Source organism: Brassica napus, chromosome C6 (genome assembly GCF_020379485.1).
Source record: "Brassica napus cultivar Da-Ae chromosome C6, Da-Ae, whole genome shotgun sequence".
Taxonomy (NCBI): domain Eukaryota; kingdom Viridiplantae; phylum Streptophyta; class Magnoliopsida; order Brassicales; family Brassicaceae; genus Brassica; species Brassica napus.
Genome location: NC_063449.1, coordinates 4,995,787 through 5,017,848, shown reverse-complemented (window position 1 = coordinate 5,017,848; position 22,062 = coordinate 4,995,787). Strand labels below are relative to the sequence as shown.

The 22,062-nt window shown below is 31.2% G+C and overlaps 2 protein-coding genes and 1 pseudogene across 2 annotated transcripts; all 3 read left to right on the top strand.

Annotated features, from left to right (window-relative positions):
• Positions 1 to 752: 752 nt before the first annotated feature.
• Positions 753 to 3,183, top strand: LOC125589246 (annotated as a pseudogene).
• A 2,241-nt stretch (positions 3,184 to 5,424) lies between these two features.
• Positions 5,425 to 6,707, top strand: LOC125589001 (SKP1-like protein 11). The gene has a single exon (XM_048761073.1). It carries the CDS (start codon positions 6,117 to 6,119, stop codon positions 6,597 to 6,599), a length of 483 nt encoding a protein of 160 aa, XP_048617030.1. The 5' UTR covers positions 5,425 to 6,116; the 3' UTR covers positions 6,600 to 6,707.
• Positions 6,708 to 21,227: 14,520 nt separating this feature from the next.
• LOC106449705 (SKP1-like protein 1A) lies at positions 21,228 to 21,918 on the top strand. Its single transcript, XM_013891428.3, has one exon. The coding sequence runs from the start codon at positions 21,347 to 21,349 to the stop codon at positions 21,815 to 21,817; it is 471 nt and encodes a 156-aa protein (XP_013746882.2). The 5' UTR covers positions 21,228 to 21,346; the 3' UTR covers positions 21,818 to 21,918.
• Positions 21,919 to 22,062: the final 144 nt, after the last annotated feature.

Genomic DNA, 22,062 nt, shown 5'->3' with positions numbered 1-22,062 from the left:
GATGTGATACAATTTAGAAGTAAAACCTATGGATTTACTCATAAAAAATATCAATGATAACATGTTCCAACATATCATCAAATATTAACGACTATTATTATTTATTTTATCAAATACATATATATATATATATATATATATATATATATATATATATCTAATTTTAATACTTTATGTATAAAAATTATATTATTATGTATTTGGTGAGGGTTTTTAAAGAATTTGTTTTTTTGCATTTGAATTAAAGTACAAATGTATATATGAATTAGTAGGCATATATAATTTTTTTATATTAATAAATAAAATATAATTGATTATTTACTTAAAAGCTGTGTTAACATAAATTGAATTCATTATTAAAAAATAGATTAGTTATTTAGTTCCTTAATTTTAGGTTAGGGTATATATTTAATAATAATTAAGTTAGGTATAAATAGAAATAATAGAAAAGGTAGTTAAATGTAATGGACCAATCTAGACTATTTGTAAGTAGATAAAAATAGGACCATAAATTAATAGATTAGATTTAAAATTTCTAAATTACACGCGTTTTTATAATTTTAAATGATTTAAAAAAATGATTTAGAACTTAACATAATTATGACATAAAAAAAAAAAAATTTGGTGAAAACTATTATGACATGTTTTTCTTATAAAATGACTTAAGTTATTTTAAATAAAATCTAAATAAATAACTAAAATTTATTATTAGTTCACAAAAAATTAAAAAATTAAAAAATTATTAAAAAAAATAATATTATTAAAAGTGAGAAACTTTGATGCTCTTTAACTCTGGGTTCTGTCGACAATCGGCTCTTCTCGTCTGTTCTGCACACCAAACACGAATCTGATCCAAAAGGGTAACACTTTATTATTTTATATTTATAATCGCCGTTTGTGTGCAGAGACATAACTCGAAACCAGAACACAACTGTAAAGAGTCTGAGAAATTGGTCGGGTAGGGAGGGAAAGAGGTTTTAATTGTCTCCTGTCTCCTTTCTCGCGGCCACTTCGCCGCCAAGACTCTGATTGGGCCGCCATTGATGAACCCAGACCCAGTCACAGACATAACGTGAATGTTCTGTCCATTTCAATCTTCCCTTTATATTATCCCACACGGAGACACTTCGAAAAAATAACAAACTTTATTCTTTTGCTGGATCTTGAAGCTACCAAAAATCAAAACCCGACCCAGTTCCTCGTCGGCCAAAACATAGTTTGACTTCTTGTTTGTTGTTTGTTGCGTCATTGCTTCTTACGGAGTCAAAGGTACACACAACTTTCACCTTTGGGTTTTGATTATTCTATTCACTTCCTGAGTTTCAGGAACCGTCTTTTTGTTTAATCGATTAGTTTAAAAAATGGTCAAGACCTCGCACTTATGTAAGTTCAGAGAATGGAGTCCTTGTTCTTGTTACTAATGGTTTTCACACTTTGGTTTAGGTTGGAACATCGAGGGATTCACGGTCCGTGAACCGCGTGGAGGCTACAAGAAGAGGTTCTATAAAGAAAAAAGAAGCCAGCTTTTCAGTTATTTGTTGTGATTGAGATGAAGAGTGTAGAAGTTGATGATGAGTTCTTTGATTCATCTGATGTTTTGTCCGTTGGACAAGTAGAGGAAGAAGAGTTTCAAGTTTGGTCGGGTGAGCCAGTTAGTGTTGAGGAACGTCGTGAACAGTTCCTCAAGAAAATGGGTCTTCTCGAGGAGAAACCGCACTCCTCTATATGTTTCAAGAGGATAAATGATGACAGCGATGAGGTTACTAGCTCTTCAGAGTCATCTTGTGGTGAGTGTTGTGTTAGGGAAGAGAACTACGGATCAACTAATTCTATGGTCACACCGGAGATGTCTTGGACTTGGCATGGTCAGACTCAAATGTGAGTTTACTCTTTTTTTTTTTTTTTTGAGATTTATTGATTAATTTTCTTATGAGAATCTGTCTTTGGTTTTTGCAGCTGCTTCTTTCAGCTTCTAAAGACAAGACAGTTCGGTTATGGAGAGTTGGTTGTGACGAGTGTCTTCATGTCTTTCATCATAACAACTACGGTAACTTTTGAACTCTTAACTCAGTTAAAAAAGAAACAGATTTGGTAAAAAAAAAGCGACTCACTGTTCTTTCCTTTTTGTGTAATACAGTGACTTGTGTTCAGTTCAACCCTGTGAACAAGAACATCTTCATAAGCGGATCCATAGATGGAAAAGCTCGAATCTGGGGCTTATCAGAACAGAGAGTCGTCGCTTGGACCGACGCTCGTGACTCCATTTCTGCAATCTGCTACCAACACAACGGCAATGTAATTTTCATTTCAAGTTTCTCTTCACACGAAACATCGCAGCTTTGCTCTGTTTTTGAGATTCTAAAGTTTGCCGCTTTGCTCTGTTTATGTATTCAGGGGTTCGTCGTTGGTTGCATCACCGGAGATTGCAGGTTCTATCGAATCTCAGGTGACGAAGTGTTAACGGAGGAGCAGATTCATATCAGGGGGCGAAACAGAATCACCGCCGTGGAGTTCTGTCCGGGAAGCTCCGAGAAAGTAGTGGTATCTTCCGATGACTCGAAGCTCCGGATCTTTGATAGATCCAAGATCCTTCAAAAGTTCAAAGGTAAGTTTGAAACTGAATCCTTTTGAGTTTCTTACAGTTTTTCGAGTTTGTGTTTTGATGTCTGGAAATTTCTCTTCAGCTTCGGCGAAGTTTGGGAAACAGTCGTCGGCGTCGTTTGTTTCTTCCGCCGGGAAACATATTTTATCAGTGCGACGAGGCCACGGTGTCTTCCTCTGGGATAACGATGGCTTTCCGGCGAAGAAACAAGCGACGACGTCGCGCTCTTTCGAGTATTTTAACTCGCCGGGTGTTTCCGTCGCGGCGGCTTGGTCTCCGACGGGAAATGAAGTGTCCAGAGTGTCCTTAGAAGAGGACGAAACTCGGCGAGCGTTGAGACAGCTACAGAGCTCCGGGAGATTGTCTCGTTCCTCTCGTGTGACCGCCACGTGGCCTGAGGAGAAGCTTACGTCCTCCGTCGGCGGCGCGTGGAGGCTTGTGATTGTTACGGCGAGTTTAGATGGGGTGATTAGGACATTCCATAATTATGGACTGCCACGTAATTTGTAGAAATATAGAGGTTTAGATTGTAATTTCGCAAACATAAAAATTTAGAAATTAGTAAAGCTGACATGTGCATACCATTGTGGGCAAAGTAAAACAACTGAGCTGACATGTGCATACCATTGTGGGCAAAGTAAAACAACTGTTAAAAATAAGATTTTAATGTACATACCATTGTGGGCAAAGTAAAACAACTGTTTAAAATAAGATTTTAATGTAAAAATATTTAAAAGTAGGTATTTATTTCGTTTCTAATTCTGATTAAATATAAATTATATATAAATGTCTATATAAAATAGTCAATTTTCTCATAAAACTAAAACAATTAGAAAAAATTAAACAATTTATTACTTTTATTTACTATTTTTAAAAGTGTCATAAAATCTCTATAAGTTAATAATTTGGGACTTTGATAATTTATTAATTTACATAATTTTTTTTATATTTTTATATTTTGATGTATAATTTTATATAAAAATAAGAAAATATTTGATTTTACGGTTTGTGTATTAATTAAAATTGTACATATACAAATTTGATATTATTCTTATTTGAGTATTTGGTGTATAGAAAATATGTACCATATTTTGTATATGTAAAATTAAAGATAACATCAATATATTGATGTTACTTATGTATATTTAGAAAATGTAAAGATAAGACTTCAATGTGAAAAAATAAACTATACAATATATTGTCAATATTTATATGAACTTTATATACACTAATTATTAATTTATGTTTACACTACGACTATATATCTATATAAAAAAAATTCAAAAAGCTTGTATCTTATTATTTTATAAAATTGTGTCATATTTTAGATCGGTCTAACTTAGAACTGCTAAAATGTATTAATTTATCGTGTTTATTAATTTATTGATTAATAATTTATTGAGGTTTTACTATAATTCTAAAAATTAAGAATTTTTTTTTAAAAAATATCAATATAAAATATAATAAAATATATATAAAATTATTAATAACAATTAAATTTATATCGATTCATAAGTATTTGGAAATTGAGATAAAATATTTATTTAAAAATATAAAATCAATATCAAATTAGTAAACTGTTAATTTTTGTTAATAATTTTAAACTTGAAATATATGCTAGCTTTTACTAAAATAAAAAGAAATTAATAAAAACGTTAATTATTATTTTTAATAATGTTTATAACTTGAATTTAACTTGAAATATATGCTAGCTTACACTAGAATAACGTAAAAATAATAATAACAATTAACTTGAAATATATGCAAGCTTTCACTAAAAGAAGAAAGAAGCTCATTCAATGAAAGCTAGCAAAAGAAGCTCATTCAAAAGAAATTAACTTGAAATATATGCTAGCTTTAGCTGAAATAACGTAAAAATAATAAAAAATGTTTTAAAATATACATAAATATCTTCTATTTAAAAATAGATAATTAATATTAAAACTGCTAATAAAAACGTTAAATTTAGTGAATTCTTTTTGCTATTTTATGTTATATATTTGCTAGAAACAATCAATTAAAATTATATTATGTTATGTTAAGTTTCTAAAACAAACTAAAACAATGAATGATGTATGTTTTTTTTATAAAATATTGGTTGTGTAAGACACATATTGTTGAAAGCAGTTTATTTATGAATTTCATTAGTGCTAAACTAGGATAAGACTGCGCCTTGCGCATGATGATTTTATATTATTAAAATTAAAAACATATAGTATTGGCAAATTAAATATTTATATCTAATCGAAATTGTTTTATGTATACAATTATGTTTTTTATATAATCATCTAAGACTTCCACATGATGAGTTTATATATTTAAAATTAAAAATTCATAGTATTAACAAATTAAATATTTATATGTGATCAGATTTGTGTTTATGTATACAATTATGTTTTCTTTATATAACCATCTATACATTGGGCCGAGACCATTTGTAATTGTAATTGTAGACCAAAACCTATTTTGAATTTATGATGGACTTATCGGTTTGAACTTAAATTTTTTTTTTAGAATTAAACAATATTACATAAGGTGAAAAATGAAAATATTTAAAAACACAATTATAAATTGGATTAGGCTTATAATTTAGAAAATAATTGTAATTGTGGTTCTTTATGAGCCATATACAACAATTGTAAATTGGGTAAGGCTTATAGTACAACTGTCCATGTGAATTAGTTATATAGATTAACGTCGTCTATATAAAATTATATTTGATGCAAAAAATTGTTACCAAAGATTAGCTATATAGATTAAAGTCATCTTTAATTATCATTAACTAATATGATTTGCATTTATTATTATTTTCCTTAACTCTCCAAAAAATATTATCAATTCTTGCTATGATGAAAAAGTTTTTGCATCAAATATAATTTTTCCATATTTACGAAGAGTATTAAGTTAATAGCCTTGACCCTTGAGGTTGAAGAGTATTAAGTTAATAGCCTTGAGGTCGAAAAGTATTAAGTTAATGAGATCGCAGAGTATTAAGTTAATGAAATCGCCGAGTATTAAGTTTATCATATACATTTATGTTTGGCTTAATATAAGTTTTCCTAACGATTGGATTTTGGACTTACTAATTTTTCATTGATTCTTATGCTGCCACGTAAGTCAAATTAACATCCTAATTAATTGACACCTAAAAAAAATTATTTTTTAATTAACACAAACTTAAAGTTAAAGTTGCAACCTTTTAAATGATTCTTTATAGGAGATATTATTTGTATATAAAAATGTCTAGAAATTAGAAAAGCTGACGCGTCAATACTGCATTGTGGGTAAATTACAAATGTTGTTGAAAATAAGATTTTAAGACTTTAATTGCAATATTAAAAAAATACAGATTTCTTTCTATTTGTTTGGTTAACATAAAATACATTTCCTAAACATTTAATGACCTTTAAGGATAAAAATCTTATAAATAGAGATCATACTATCATTTCACCACATTAAATATCCTAAATCCTAATTGCTAACGTTCATCAATAATCTCCACAAAGAACCAAAGATGTCGCCGTCCAAAATTATTGTGTTGAAAAGCTCCGATGGTGAGACCTTTGAGGTTGAAGAAGCAGTGGCTCTCCAGTCCCAAACCATAGCTCACATGGTTGAAGATAACTGCATCGATGGCGGAATCCCTCTTGCCAATGTCACCGGCGGGATCCTCGCCAAAGTAATTGAGTACTGCAGGAAACACGTCGCCGTAGTCCCTGATGGTGATGGTAATTCGTCTTCATCCTTGGAAGAGGAGCTGAGAAATTGGGACGCTGAGTTTTTGAGTAATATCGACCAGTCTACGCTCTTTCACCTGATTATGGCTGCTAATTTTCTAAACGTCAAAGATCTTCTTGATCTCACTTGCCAAGCAGTCGCCGATATGATTAAAGGTAAATCTCCAGAAGAGATTCGAGCTCAACTCAACATCGAGAATGACTTTACACCCGAAGAAGAAGCGCAGATTCGCGCTGAAAACCAATGGGCTTTTGAGTGATCACTTTGTATGACTTTGTTCATGATTTTATGTTGTCCTCGCGCAGTCATGTTTCTTTGCTTTTAAATAAATTGCGAGAAAACAATGTTTTTATCTTCATGTCTATTAACTTAAAAAGTTTACATATTCATCAAATTTAACAAAATATATTAAAAAACATCTCCTATATATTAATAGAGAAACATTTAAAAAGTTATAACCCGTAGTTTGTTTTAATTAAAAAAGCGTCATGCTGATATGTCACGTAATTAAAATGCTAATTTTGCTTACGGGTCGGCTTGAGAATCAATTGAGAATTTTGTTAGTCCAAATTTAAATTTCTAAGGAATGTTATATTATATAGTACTAGGTGATTTTCTCGTGCTCATGCACGGATATAAATTAATATTTATAAAGTAAATATACTATAATAATTGGTTGATATTTATTTTTAATTTTAAATTAATTTATAATTTCTATCAATAATATTAGATATGTTATATCTAGTCGATTTTGTTATTTTTACAGTCGATTTAGTTATCGTTTAGGTATATTGGATTGTATATGTATATTGGATTGTATCTATTTCTCAGAATTCAACTATAATATTTTTATTCTACATATATTAAATTTTGATTAATTTTATTATTTGCATTTAGGTTGGTTGTTGTCTCAGATACGTAAATATTTTATGCTTAGAGAGAAATAAAAGATAAACTAAAGTGTCTGATTCCAAATTACATAAATTAATATAACAATAATATTCTGAAGTCTCATGCATATATATAAATTTTAAAATATCTAAATTGTAACAGTTGGTTAATATTTTATTTCCATTTTTAATATATTTTGAGTATTCATATATATAATTTCTATTTACAAAATAAATAAATTGTTATTATAATTTTTGTTATTCTCACTATAGTTAAATGTATGATTTTAGATATAAGTTGGATTATTCGAGTCACTCATGTTGTGAGTATATTGAGTTACATATATTCTTTCAAATTCAAATTTAAGTATAATTATTTTTGAAAGACATAATAATAGTTTTAATGAGCATATATTATAAATATTTCGGGATATAAATATCAATTATTATAGTATATTTATCGCTTCAATAGTCATATATTTTCATAATATTTACCAAATTATATGTTGATTTTTTTAAAAAATAGTAGAAAATAAAGCGACAATCAATAGGAATTTACATACATACATAACTGATAAAATTTTGTAAGCTTATGAACATATATCAATATTTATAATAATTAATATATTTTATAAATTCTAATAATTTTATGCTTTAGATTTATTAAATGGTAATCTGAAAATTATTTTAAATATATTAAAAATGAAAATTAGATTTTCTTGGGTATTTTAGTTGTGAATATATTAATTTCCACAAACATAAAACCATAAAATTAAAAAACAAAATAAATATTATGAAAATGAATAATTTTAATAATGATAAAATATAATATATCTACCTCGTTAAAGTATATAGTGTTATGCAATTTCAAAATATTTTTTAATTATAAGATCAAAAGATGTTTATTTTAAAAATATTTTATTTATTTTTAACTATAAAATCATTCAAATATAGCAAAAAAGAAATTTACTTATTTAATATGATTTCTCAAAAACAATTATAATTTTTTACTTCTAATATTTAAGAGATATAAAACATTTTAATAATGATAAAATATAGTAGTGACTCAGATTAAATAATTACAAAAACAGATAATTTTAATAATGATAAAATATAATATATATACATCGTTAATGTATACAATGTTTTTCTATTTTAAAATATTTTTTAATTATTTGTTCAAAAGATGTTTACTGTTAAAATTCAATTTTAGTTTTTATATCTCTTAAAAATAAACAGTAAAAATCTTATTATTGTTATTGAGAAATCATATTATATAGGTAAAATTTAATTTATAGATTTGTTCTATAATTGAAAGATATTATAATCAACTAAATATATGAAAAAATAAATAAATTTTTAATAATACTGATTATAAACTATTTTCAGTCAATTAAACATATATCAGTTCGTGTTATTATTTTATGTAATCATCCAAGAAAATAGATAGATATATAGAAAGTATTTCTATGACTTTGAAAATATTTTTTTGTGTTGTTTAAATTATGTTTTAAAAGAAATAATATTTTTTTTTTCTAATATCAAGATTATATGTGTGAACTTTTTTCTTATGATATCACATTATATAAAAATATATATTTTTCATCTAAGAAAATATAGATATAAGAAAGTATTTTATGACTTAGAAGTATATTTGTATGTTATTTAAAAATATTTTTAAATGGAATATTACTATTTTGTGAATTTTCCTTTTTAATGAAATCGTATTATATATAAATATATTTTCGTTTTAAATTCGTTTTATAAACTTTATAAATTTTTCCTTTTTATTATATATGTTATTTGGAAAAATTAAAAAATGAAACTACGTAAAAAATCACCAATAGTATTTAAATGTAAAATCTTTAATTCATTAAGGATACCTTGGTAATTAACCATCGTAATAATTAACGTGGACGCGACACATAGGAAACTAACTTCTCAAATAATATTATAGAGATGTCCATTATGGACCATTCATTTATCAAATTGAAATTATTATATATTATTTCCTTAAATAAAACCTACGGAATTACCTAATGTGATTAAAATATATATGACAATTAATGATTTTAAATAATAAAGATTTGCTAACAATATGTATACTTTCTATCAACTTTGTTTAATTATTTATTATTAAAATAAATTGCACAATTATATTAATCATATAATAAAAATTTAGATTTTTTTGTATATGTTGTATTTTGAATTTTTCAAAACGAGTATAAATTACTAAAACTGTTAAAAGTCTCACATAAAATTTTGTGATCAAGGTTAAATTTTTTTGCTATAATAACATCATATGAATACATAATTTTATTTTAATAAGTGTTTATGTTAATATATATATATATATATATATATATATATATTTCATATCGTTTAAATTAAACTATACATCTTATGAAAATACATACTTATATTTTGATATCTGCGTCGAATATATATTGAAATGTTAATATTTTAATTTTGAAATCTTCATTTTTTTAAAAAAATGATTATAAATTATTGAAACCACTAAACATTCCACTTTAAAAAATCATTGGTGTAAAATTTTGTTACACAAATAATCATAAAATCATAAGAGTAGAAACCTCATTTAATAAATATCCATATTAAAAATATACTAGATATATTAAATTTAATTATATATCATATACGATAGATAAGATTGATTGTTTTGATTTATTTACCCTAAAATGATTGCGAAGAAACAAGAGCGGTCTTTTGATTTATATGTGCACGTCAATTTATTACATAATATTAACTTATTTCTTAGTTATTTAATATATATTTATTATTTTATTATTTCATGCAGAAAAACATAAAATAAGTAATAAATAAATAATATTTATTTTGCACAAGGCGCAGATCTTAACTTAAGTATGTATCTGTTTAATAATTTAAATCTTAAACATTAACTAAATCTCAGGCAAAAACAAAACAACAAAATGAGAATAAACTCAAAAATCAATATTTATATCAAACAATAACCAAAATGAAAAAAACGACACAAAAATGAAAAAATATTGAAGATAGATAGGATTGACATGTGAACGTAAACTTCTCGTTACCGTAATTAACTTTTAAATTGTTTAATCATGATATGCAACCGAGCTGACATAGTTTCATTGTAACCAAATCGTAGGCCTGAGATTCTTCGACCTAAACGTTAGGTTCTTATGCGATAAGTGATTTTTTGACCTAAATATTTTTTAAAATGGGATCAGCTCATCAGTAAACAATTATGTAATTAACAAAAAAAATTTTTAAATTTTTTTTAAGGGCCATAAATATTAATTCGATCAAGAATATAAATTTTATTTTTTCCATACGATGTTTTTTAAATAATTTTCATATAAATTCACCATGCGCAAAGCGAAGTAAATAACTTAATGTATGGGTAAAACGTAAATAACTTGACGAAGATTATTAAAACAATATAAGCATGACATCTATCAGAATTTCAAACAATTCTGACGGTGGATGGATATAAAGCGGATGTCTAGAATTTTAGTGGTATTTGTTAGGGCAGGGACTATTATAACATCTTATAGCTTATAGTTTTATTTTAGAAAATAAAAATGCACATAGCTTATATAATTTTTAATAACTTAAATATATGTAACAAACTATATAAAAGAAGCTATTAGTCATTTTTAATAGTATAGATAAGTTTTCAAACAAAATTTACTCAAAAATCAAACTGAACTAGACCCAAAAATTTATGTCAAATCCGAATTGAATCTAGCAGAATATCCAAACGAATCCAAAATCTTGATATTTGAGGAACCGAAACCAAATCCGACCCGAACCAAAATATTTCCAATTTCTAAAAATAACTTAATGACAATTATATATTTAAATATATTAATTATTTTAATACTTAATATCCAAAAGTATTTAAAATACTCAAATATTTAAATTTTCCTAATTATTTGAAAATATCCAATATAACCAAAAATAAATCTGAAAAGTCAACAATTACTCAAAACACCAAAAATAAGTTAAATACATGCTGTCTATCTACTTAAATATCCAAACCAAACTAATTTCATATTAATTTTAGGTATTTAATCGTACTTTACAAATTATTTTTTTGGATTTTGAAGATTTAAGGTATATTTTTGAACTTGTTTATATAATTTCTACGGGTATCTGAACGGAACAGGTAAGGATCTGAACCGAGCCTGAAGCGAAACTGATAAATATCCGAATGAGATTTAAATCTCTAACCCTGAAAATATGAAAATAAAATAGACTCAAACAGAATCCCAATGAGCACCTTAAAACCCACCCGTAATATTTTCAATTACAATTTTTAGGTACAAAAATAAATATAAATTTGGTGAGTGAAAGTCAAACCATCTATATGTATGTTAAATCATTTAATATTTAATTCAAAATTTTAGTTATTATAAGTACATTTAAAATACAATAAATATGAGAAATCATACCTCATTTTAATAATATAGGTACGAAAACCACAATTTTATAATTTTATATTTAATTATAATAATTTAGTAAAACTAGTGGCATTCATAAATTTGGTTATACTACTATGTATTATTTTATTTTAAAGTTAATTTTTTTATTTACAAAATCATTTACTTTTTTTTTATAACTGTGGGATCCCAAAGACTTTCTAGTTCCAAAGACTAATCCCACGAGGCCTTACATCCGGGTACACAAAATCTCATCATTATGGGCGCGGCTAGGTGGCCAACGCTACTCAACCCAAGGCGGAAGCTCCAGTTGAAGTCCTTTTACCACTAGACCAAGGCGATTTGGTTAACAAATCATTTACATGAATAAATTTATCTAATCTAAAATTATATAAAATTTATTTTTATATATATAATCATTGTTTAAAATAATAAATTAAGAAATAAAGTAGTAAAAGTAATAAAAACATTATGGTTAACTTTCTTAAGTATATAATAAATTAATCATATAGAAATAAAATGAACCAGTAAAATATATTTTATATATATATATATAAATATATATATATATTTATTTATTTATTTATTTTGAATATTCTAACTAATATTTTGGATAACATGGTTTATTGGTTTTCTAGTTCAATAACATCAAAAGTATTTAATCATGTATATTTATAAATAATAACGATTAATATAAGATTTTTTCAATTTTTCTACTTCACTTATTTTTGTTATAGTACAGTAAATCAGAAATCTGTAGAGAAAATATATAAAAAGTAATAATAAATTGAAAAACAGACATAACAGGAATTTGTTTAAGTTTTGTGTGTTAACCTAATCATATATAATCAATTTATTATATAAAGCTTAGTTCTTCAAAGTTGCTAATTAACATGATCGCGACACATGTCAATTATATATTTAAGATTGTGACATGTGTTAATCAATCTCATAATTAAAAATATATATACTAAGATATTAACACAAAAACAAATTTTATTAAAAAGTATTTATAAATATTATTTAATAGTAATTTTCCTTTCTAAAAATCCTAATCAAAAACTAATTGCAAAAGATTATTTGATAATATTGTGATATGTGTTTGCATGTATAAGACAAAATATACAAATAATTTAACAGAATTGTTTCTATTAAAAATAAAATATCTGTATAAAAATATAAAAGAAAAACTAATTATCAAATAATTAGTTTCCCCTTTAGGAGTCTAAATAAAATAAAAATGTAAAAGTAATCATATTTTTCTTAAAATTAACTAACATACTTTTTTAGTAATTTTGTGTTAAAAAAATATAAACCAAAATTAACTTCAAATATTTCACCTAATATGATTGTGACATGTGTCAACTAAAAAAAATAGATTGTGAATATGTCAATAAAAACTGTCATTATGTGAAAATGACATCTTTTTTTTCTTTACATCCTGACTAGAGAAAATTGTAAAAGTTTATTTAATAGTAATTTCACTTAAAAAATTAATGATAAACACGATAGTAACAATTATTTAATTAACAAAAAAATTGTAAAAATATTAATGATATTGAAAAAACGAATATTAAAAATGGTAACTTTTTAAAAAAAATTAATATTAAATGGAAATAATTATTTGATAGAAATTTTATTTTTCTAAATCCTACACAAAATATAATTTAAAAGATTATATAATATTAATTTCCTTTTCTAATATCCTAAAAACTGTAAAAACAAATTTGATAGGTGTTTTTGTTTTTATAAAAAATCATAAAGAAAAGAAATTTGTATCATATTCTTAAGTCATAACCAAAAGAGAATTGTAAAAATTTATTTGATAATATTTTTAATAGAGTATTTGATGATGAAAATGATACTAAAAATATATTTAATTAACAAAAAAGTGTAAAATTAGTATAATAAAAAATGTAAAAATAGTAATTTTAAAATTATATATTAATAACTAAAAATAATTATTTGATAGCAATTTTTTTTCAAATTCTGAAGAGAAGATAATCGTAATAGGTTATATGACAGTAATTTTTCTTTTCTAAAATCTTAAACAAAATTGTAAAAGAGTACTTAATATTATTTTTATATATTTTTTTATTGTAAATAAAAAAGGAATTTATAAAATAGAATGTTTACCTTTTTTAAAAAATCCTAGCAAAATAAAACTTTAAATGCTTCTTTAATAAAATATTAAATTAGTACATAAAAACATGTATAATGCTGTTATTGACTCGATTGATGTATTTGACTTTCATTTCTTTTTACTTTTTATTCAATTTCTTATTTCAGGTTATGTTCGGTTTAAACGTTTATGTATGATATTTTCTCTAATCCTATGTACAAAATTTATAACCATTCATCTATGCACCATGATTATAAAATACAAATATTAACTTGAACTTATATGTGAAAACGATTTTTAATTTAAAATAAATCTCAAACAACATATGCAAAAAACAATCATAAAACAACAATAAAATAATTTATTATTTTATGATTTTTATTAAATTAAAACATCAAACAAAACCCGTTGCATTGCAATGGACTCATATCTTGTGTAAAATAAATATTTAGAAAATACATATTCATAGAAATAGTGTTAACGCTGACATAAATTTTAACAAAATAACGAAAGAAAGGGTAAAAAATAATATTACTTTAGTTGACACTACACCAATATTTTCAAATTGTCATCAAATTTTAGATATTTTTATATTATTCATTCATTTAATTATCTACCGGTAGATAGAAATGGCAATTGAGAACCTGGACCGCATGCCTAACCCAATAAAGACTGTAGCCAGATGGGTTTGGGTCAGCATTTTTAAGCCCAAAAAGCGGGATTTGTGGACAGCTTGAAACGGGACTGGGCCAAATGCGGAAGGGACCGAGCCGATATTACAGGACACGCATGGAACCGCGACACTTCTTCATTTTTGCTTCTTCGAATGCTCACCAACAAAAAATAAGTCTTTTGTGGTAATGCAGATGGATCTTACAAGATGGAGAAGATATTAGAGTTTCTAGGCAACAAGTTTCCATTGATTACAAAATTGAATGAAAGCAATACTGCTTGGGTTAACTCCAGTCCTGTTAAGCTTCAGGTTAGAAGTTTGTGTCATTTCAGTTTGTCTGTACCTGTTACCAGTTTCGGTTCTATCTTTGTGTGCTTGCGGATATGTTTTTATCGTAGTTCTTTCTTTCTTGGTTAGGTTATGGTCTTTGCCAAGTGATAAAGATGCGGAAGCTAAATAACAAAATCGAATTCAAACTCTCTAGGAGAAGTCGAATTCAAACTCGGATCTTGAGTTCAACGAAGCAGTCGCTGAATTCAAAGGGTTAAGAGTTCTCCTCTTCAAGCGATAAAGCTCAATTGCTAAGATCAGTTTATAAAATCCAAACTGAAAATTACAAGGTATCTTAAGGTGAATATATACACCTATGAAAAGGAAATAGATAACTCCAAAACGTAACAATAAAAAGAGTTATAATTATCTCTAAGAAAACAAAGCCAAAAATAAAACACGTCAAATCCCTTTCTTGTCACGCAAGTAAGACACTCGGTGCGAGAGTCTTCAACGGTCCATAGATGCACTGCATCAGGTCTCCCCCGGTGAAAGCTTCGTCCCAGAAGCTAAAGGCTCGTTATCACCATGAAAGCGCGCAAATGCTTTACGTTAAAGACGTCAAGAGTACGGATGTGAGGAGGAAGACGAATCCGATAGCATTGGGGTTAATGCACTCCACAACTTCCGCTGGCCCAATCTTACGAGAACGTAACTTGTTATACTCGTGCAAAGGGAGCCGATCTTTAGTGAGGTAGACCCACACCAACTCGCCGACCTTAAAAAGAACCTCTCGCCGTTTGATGTCAGCTGCTTCCTTGTTCTTTGCAGTGGTCTTTGCTAATTGATCTCTAGCCTTGCGATGAACGGATTCCAGTTCTGTAACAAAGTCGACAGCCTCATCATGGTGCCGTGACTTGTCAGGTAGCAACACCAAATCCAATGGGCAACGGGGAATGGTACCATAGACCACCTGAAAAGGGTTGTACCCCAAAGTACGATTGAGAGCATGATTATGGGCGAACTCCGCATTACATAGCTTCACATCCCAGCTCTTAATGTTATCTCCCACAAGACAACGCAATAGGTCACTCAAGGCTCTATTGGTTACCTCAGTCTGGCCATCCGTCTGAGGATGATAAGCCGTATTAATATCTAGGTTTGTACCCAGCAACTTCCATAACGCTAAAAATGGCTCAAAAGTGAGTATCTCGGTCAGAGACTATAGAAGATGGAAGACCATGCAACCTATAAACCTCGCGAAAGAATAATATTGTGACGCTAACAGCATCTGTGGTCTTCTTGCAAGGAATGAAATGGACCATATTCGAGAAACGATCCACTACCTCAAAGATAGAATCAAATCCTCGTTGTGTACGAGGTAAGCCCAAAACAAAATCCATGCTCACGTCTGTCCACGGTTGAGTAGGAATAGGGAGGGGTAGATAGAGCCCCGCGTTAGTCGCCTTGCCCTTACCCTATTGACAGACTCGACACCTCGCCACAAATCACTCAACATCCCTACGCAATGTCGACCAGAAATAGGAATGAGTTACCAGCTGCAATGTGCGATCTCTTCCAACATGGCCCTCATTTTGAAAATCAGCGATAATCTGGAGTCTCAAGCTACACTCGGGGACACATATACGCAGGTCTTTAAACAAAAACCCATCATCCAAAGTGTAATCAAAAGCAATACCTAACTGGACGTCATGAAGAATGTGAGCAAAGAAAGGGTCAGTCGCATACAACTCTGCGAAAGTAGCGAACCCGACCACAAACGTATGCATTGTGGAGAGTAGAGTATGTCTCCTACTCAAAGCATCAGCAACACGATTAAGTTTCCCCGGTTGATGACAAATATAGAAGGTGAATTGCTGTAAATACGCGATCCACCTAGCATGTCTAGAAGAGACCTTCTCTTGGCTGTCAAGATGTTGCAGGGCGTCATGGTCTGTGAATAAGATGAACTCACGGTGAACCAGATAATGGCGCCAATGTTTGATAGCATGTACTATCGCATAGAACTCAACATCATACGTCGAGTAACGTCCACGAGATCCAGCCAATTTTTCGCTATAATAAGCGATGGGACGGCCTTTCTGACTGAGAACCACACCGATTCCAAGCTTGGGCGCATCACAGTGGAGCTCGAAGGTTGTCTCGAAGTCGGACAGAACCAGGATAGGTGCCGTCGTGAACTTCTCCTTAATTAACTCGAAGGCCGCCGACGCCTCATGGGTCCAACGAAATGTACCCTCCTTCATACAACTCGTTATAGGTGACATGATTGTACTGAAGTGGCTCATAAAACGTCTGTAAAAAAAGGCCAAACCATGAGAACTGCGAACCTCCGATATCGTTTTAGGGACTGGCCAAGAGTGCACAGCCTCAACCTTGGATGCGTCGACATACAATCCTTTGGAGGAAACCACATAGCCGAGAAAAAGAACTTCACTCACACCACACTCACACTTATGGCGTGCTGCATAAAAAATTTCCTTGCGAAGGATCATGAACACCTGACGCAGATGATCGATATGGTCAGAAGGAGACGCACTGAAGATCAGAATGTCGTCGAAATAGACAACCACAAACTTTCCAATGAAGGGGCGTAAGGCATGATTCATGATTCGCATGAAGGTGCTAGGGGCGTTAGATAAACCAATTGGCATAACGAGCCATTCAAACAACCCTTCTCTGGTCTTAAATGTTGTCTTCCACTCATCGCCGGTCTGATTCTGATCTGATGGTAGCCGCTTTTCAAATCAATTTTCAAAAATATAGTAGCAGAGCCAATCTGAACAAGCAGGTCGTCCAGGCGTGGGATGGGGAAGCGATAACGCATTGTAATCTTATTGATAGCGTGTCTATCAACAAACATACGCCAAGTACCATCCTTCTTAGGTATGAGAAGAGCCGGAACATCACATGGACTGTGACTCTCTCGTACATAGCCCTTACTCAAGAGGTCTTCGACTTGGCGACGCAGTTCCTCATGCTCAGTAGGAATCATTCGATAGTGTGGACGGTTTGGAAGGGAAGCGCCCGGAACCAAGTCGATGTGATGCTGAATATCACACAAAGGCGGCAGGCCAGTAGATAAGTCTGTCGGAAATACATCAACAAACTCAGCAAGAACCGGTGCCAAGGTCGCACATGAACTGGAGGTAAGTAGGCGATGAGAGGAATCCGGGAATAAGGCATACACAATGCCCTCTTGTTGAAACTCGGTCATAGAGGCGGAGTAAAAACAGAGTAAAGTCGGGTTGCGCTCCATTGGCAGGTGTGACTGCTGCGGTGGTGATGGAGGAGCTGGAAGCGCGTCATCCCGTGATGGTAGGAGGAAAATCTTGTGTGTCTCCCAATAAAAGCTATATGTGTTCAGTGCACCATCATGAATGATCTTTCGATCGAACTCCCAAGGGCGTCCCAACAACAAATGGCTAATATCCATCGAAGCAATGTCACAATAGGTCCGATCTCTGTAAAAAATTCCCCAATGGAGAAAGGCACCAACGCACGATGAGTAATACGGATATTGACTCTCTCGTCAAGCCACCCTAGTGTATACGGCGCCGGGTGCAGTTCTCAAACCAGTCCGAGTTTTTCGACAGCATCATCAGATATGACGTTGCGACAGCTTCATGAATCAATGACAAAGGTGCAAAGACGATCCTTTATCGCACATGTAGATCGGAAAATATTGGTACGAAGCCACATATTGTTTTGTCGACGAGGAGTCATGCAAGAACGTCATACTACTAACAATCTGCCAGCGTCGCCCTGTACAGGTAACACTGCATCCTCTTCCTTCTCATCTTCTCCATACGAGTCGTAAACAGCACCATCATCACCCGTTTTGTCATCGACAACTAAGCCACGCTTGTTCTGATGTGGGCAGTTTGCTTGACGGTGACCTTGTTCGCCACAAGAAAAGAACTTGACTGTTGGAATACGATTTGAGCGACGCAGTTGTTGATCATCTTGAGTTGTTTGAGGCCGTGTTGTTGTCGTGCTGGTGTCACTGTCTCGTGTCTGTGCAGGTGCGAGCGTAGAGCCGACGTCGCTAGAACGCACCCGCGTCGAAGGAGACGACCAAGTAGATGAGGAGCGCATCTGCTGTTCGAAAGAGACAGCACGACGGTGTGCCTCTGCGATGGTTGCAGGGTCAAACTGTGCCATCGCATTCTGTAGCTGAGGTCGCAGACCTCTAATGAATCGTGACACTAACTGCTCCTCACTGTCAAAGATCTCAGTTCTTGTCAGTAACAGAGAAAACTCCTCGGCATATTCCTCAACAGAACGCGAACCTTGCTTCAAATTTTGAAGTTTGTTGTAGGTCAAACGATCATAGTTGTGAGGCAAAAATGTAGCATGGAGATGTTTTTTAAGTTTCTCCCATGTCTGAATTGGAAGGCGCCATGTTCTGGATCGTGTTGTCTTAAGTTGCTTCCACCAAGATGTCGCATTGCCACGGAAACGCATAGCCACCAAAGGAACTCTGCGATCGCCAGGAACTTGTTTAAAGTCTAAAATTTCCTCAACGGAAACCATCCAATCCAGAAGCGAATCACCACGTACTCCTCCATGAAACTCTGGGATTTCGACTTTGAAACCCGATTCCCAACGTTGATCTTGTTGACGCCCATTATCAGGGAACCCCACAGGCCCACGCGGAGGTCAGCGTTGTTCACCAATAGGTCCAAGTCCGGCGAACGGATTGACCCTAACATCCTCGAAATCATCGTCCTCATCCTCGTTGTGAATAGGAAACTGACCCGCATGTCTCTGCGCGAGCATATCTCCCAGCTCCAACATCGCGGTTTGGATGTTTTCTTGCATCGCCACAAGAGTTTGACGAAGTTCCGTCCAGTCCGCGATGTCACGGTTGTTGGCGGGGGCGTCGTTTTGCTTCTTTGGAGGCATTGTTGCAAGAAGAAGTTGATTCCCAGAACGTGTTGTGTCTGATACCAACTGATAGAGATGCGGAAGCTAAATAACGAAATCGAATTCAAACTCTCCAGTAGAAGTCGAATTCAAACTCGGATCTTGAGTTCAACAAAGCAGTCGCTGAATTCAACGGGTTAAGAGTTCTCCTCTTCAAGCGATAAAGCTCAATTGCTAAAAGCAGTTTATAAAATCCAACGTGAAAATAACAAGGTATCTTAAGGTGAATATATACACCTATGAAAAGGAAGTAACAATAAAAGGAGTTGTAATTATCTCTAAGAAAACAAAGCCAAAAATAAAACATGTCAAATCCCTTTCTTGTCGCGCAAGTAAGACACTCAGTGCGAGAGTCTTCAACGGTCCATAGATGCGTTGCATCACCAAGGCTGTTGACTTTCAGAACATGGCTCAGCCTATGATGCTGAGTCTAAAAGGCCAGATAATCTTATTGATTTGTTGATGATGAAAAAGAATAACCTTTCTTACAGAGCTTCGCTAGCTCAGGTCCTCTTCGACTTCATTACTTTTTGTTTTGATCTTAGCATGTTTGATTTTGCAGTTAAAGCTGTCAATTAAATTGAACGCCAAGAATGAGTTGTAGTCAAGTTTTTGAAGAAATGTAGAAGAGACAGAGAAGAAAGATCCCAATGTGATGACATTAATGTTTTTAATATTATCTGGAAATGGAAAACAATTCATTTCATTGAACTGACATTACATTCGATATTGTGTGGTACAAAATTAAAGTTTGGAAAAAGAAAAAACAGAATACTAGTAGTACCCTCTCCGGTGATTAGCATTCACACCCTGTTGATCTTTGTTGCTGACCTTCAGCAACATCAATGGTGTCGGGCATGTACCTGCGAGTTATTCAGACGAAAAAATATGGGGTTAAGACTACGACAACAACACAAAGTGATGCAAATAGATGTGTGTTGCAGAAACTAGCAATATATTAACAGATCTCTTCATCGGCAACCTATATATATGTCAACATCATTGTTTGTTAACATAGTTTAGTGTCTGACTATGGTTGATTAACGTAGTCTCAATACTTAAGCCAAAAATCAGAGCAATATAGCGCAAGTCGTAAATATAATTTTTTGCCTATCCAACCTATATACCATAGGCCGATATTATTATTAAAATATTTTAAAATTTTTTTTACCAAATCCTACCAAAATCTCCTTTTAAATCTCCATCAAAATCCTTGAATTCAAGAAACCCTCCATCAAAATCCTTGAATTCAGTAAGCCCTCCTCCCCTAAATAATTTACCTTTCCCGTAAACAAAGAACTGACCACGCCGTTGAGACACGTGCTATCGAACGGTTTTCTTTATTAAATCTCAAGAGTCAAAACAGAAACTAAGATTTAAATATATTTCCATATTTGCTTTTATTAAGCATGTTGAATTTACATCGTTAATATATTTCCATATTTTGTTTTTTGTAACTGACATATTTCCATATTTGTTTTTTCTTCTTTTAGGATAGTGCTCACTGCTTACCATAAAATTGATATATTTCCATATTCTCCAATAATGTTTTGACTAAGCACCGACTCAAAATCATATTTATATGGATAGATTGTATCAGTCACCGCATTAAATAAATATCATAAGTCCTAGTTTTCTCATTACAAAGAACGGACGATGTCGACCTCCAAGAAGATCGTGTTGAAGAGCTCGGATGGCCACATCTTTGAGGTTGAAGAAGCAGTGGCTCTCCAGTCGCAGACCATAGCTCACATGATTGAAGATGATTGCGTCGACAATGGAATCCCTATTTCCAACATTAATGGCGAGATCCTCTCTAAAGTGATCGAGTATTGCAAGAAACACGTCGTTCTCCCCGATGGTGACTCGTCCTCTTCCTCTAGAGAGGAGCTCAAGGCTTGGGATGCCGAGTTCATGAAAACAGACCAGTCGACGATCTTTAACCTTATTCTTGCTGCTAATTTTCTGAATATAAAAAATCTTCTTGATCTTGGTTGCCAAACAGTGGCTGATATGATCACAGGTAAAACTCCAGAGGAGACTCGTACTGTGTTAAACATCGAGAACGATTTCACACCCGAAGAAGAGGAAGAGATTCGCAAAGAAAACCAATGGGCTTTTGAATGAATGTGTCGATGATCTCTTTGGATGACTTAGTCTCTTTCTCACCTTATTCGTGTGCTTTCTTTGCGTTGGATAATAAATTAATAAGAGCAATGATTTTTTCTCTTTTCTATAACGTTTCTTTTTGTTAATTTTATAAGGAGTTAGCATATTCAATGAAATATACCAAATATATAAACTAGACAACAACACAAGTAGATTAATACCTTGATGAAGATTACAAAGAACAACATAATCTTATTCATGTT

Excerpts from the sequence above, each read along its gene's own strand:
- LOC125589001 (XM_048761073.1), top strand. The coding sequence starts at position 6,117 with ATGTCGCCGTCCAAAATTATTGTGTTGAAAAGCTCCGATGGTGAGACC.
- LOC106449705 (XM_013891428.3), top strand. The coding sequence starts at position 21,347 with ATGTCGACCTCCAAGAAGATCGTGTTGAAGAGCTCGGATGGCCACATC.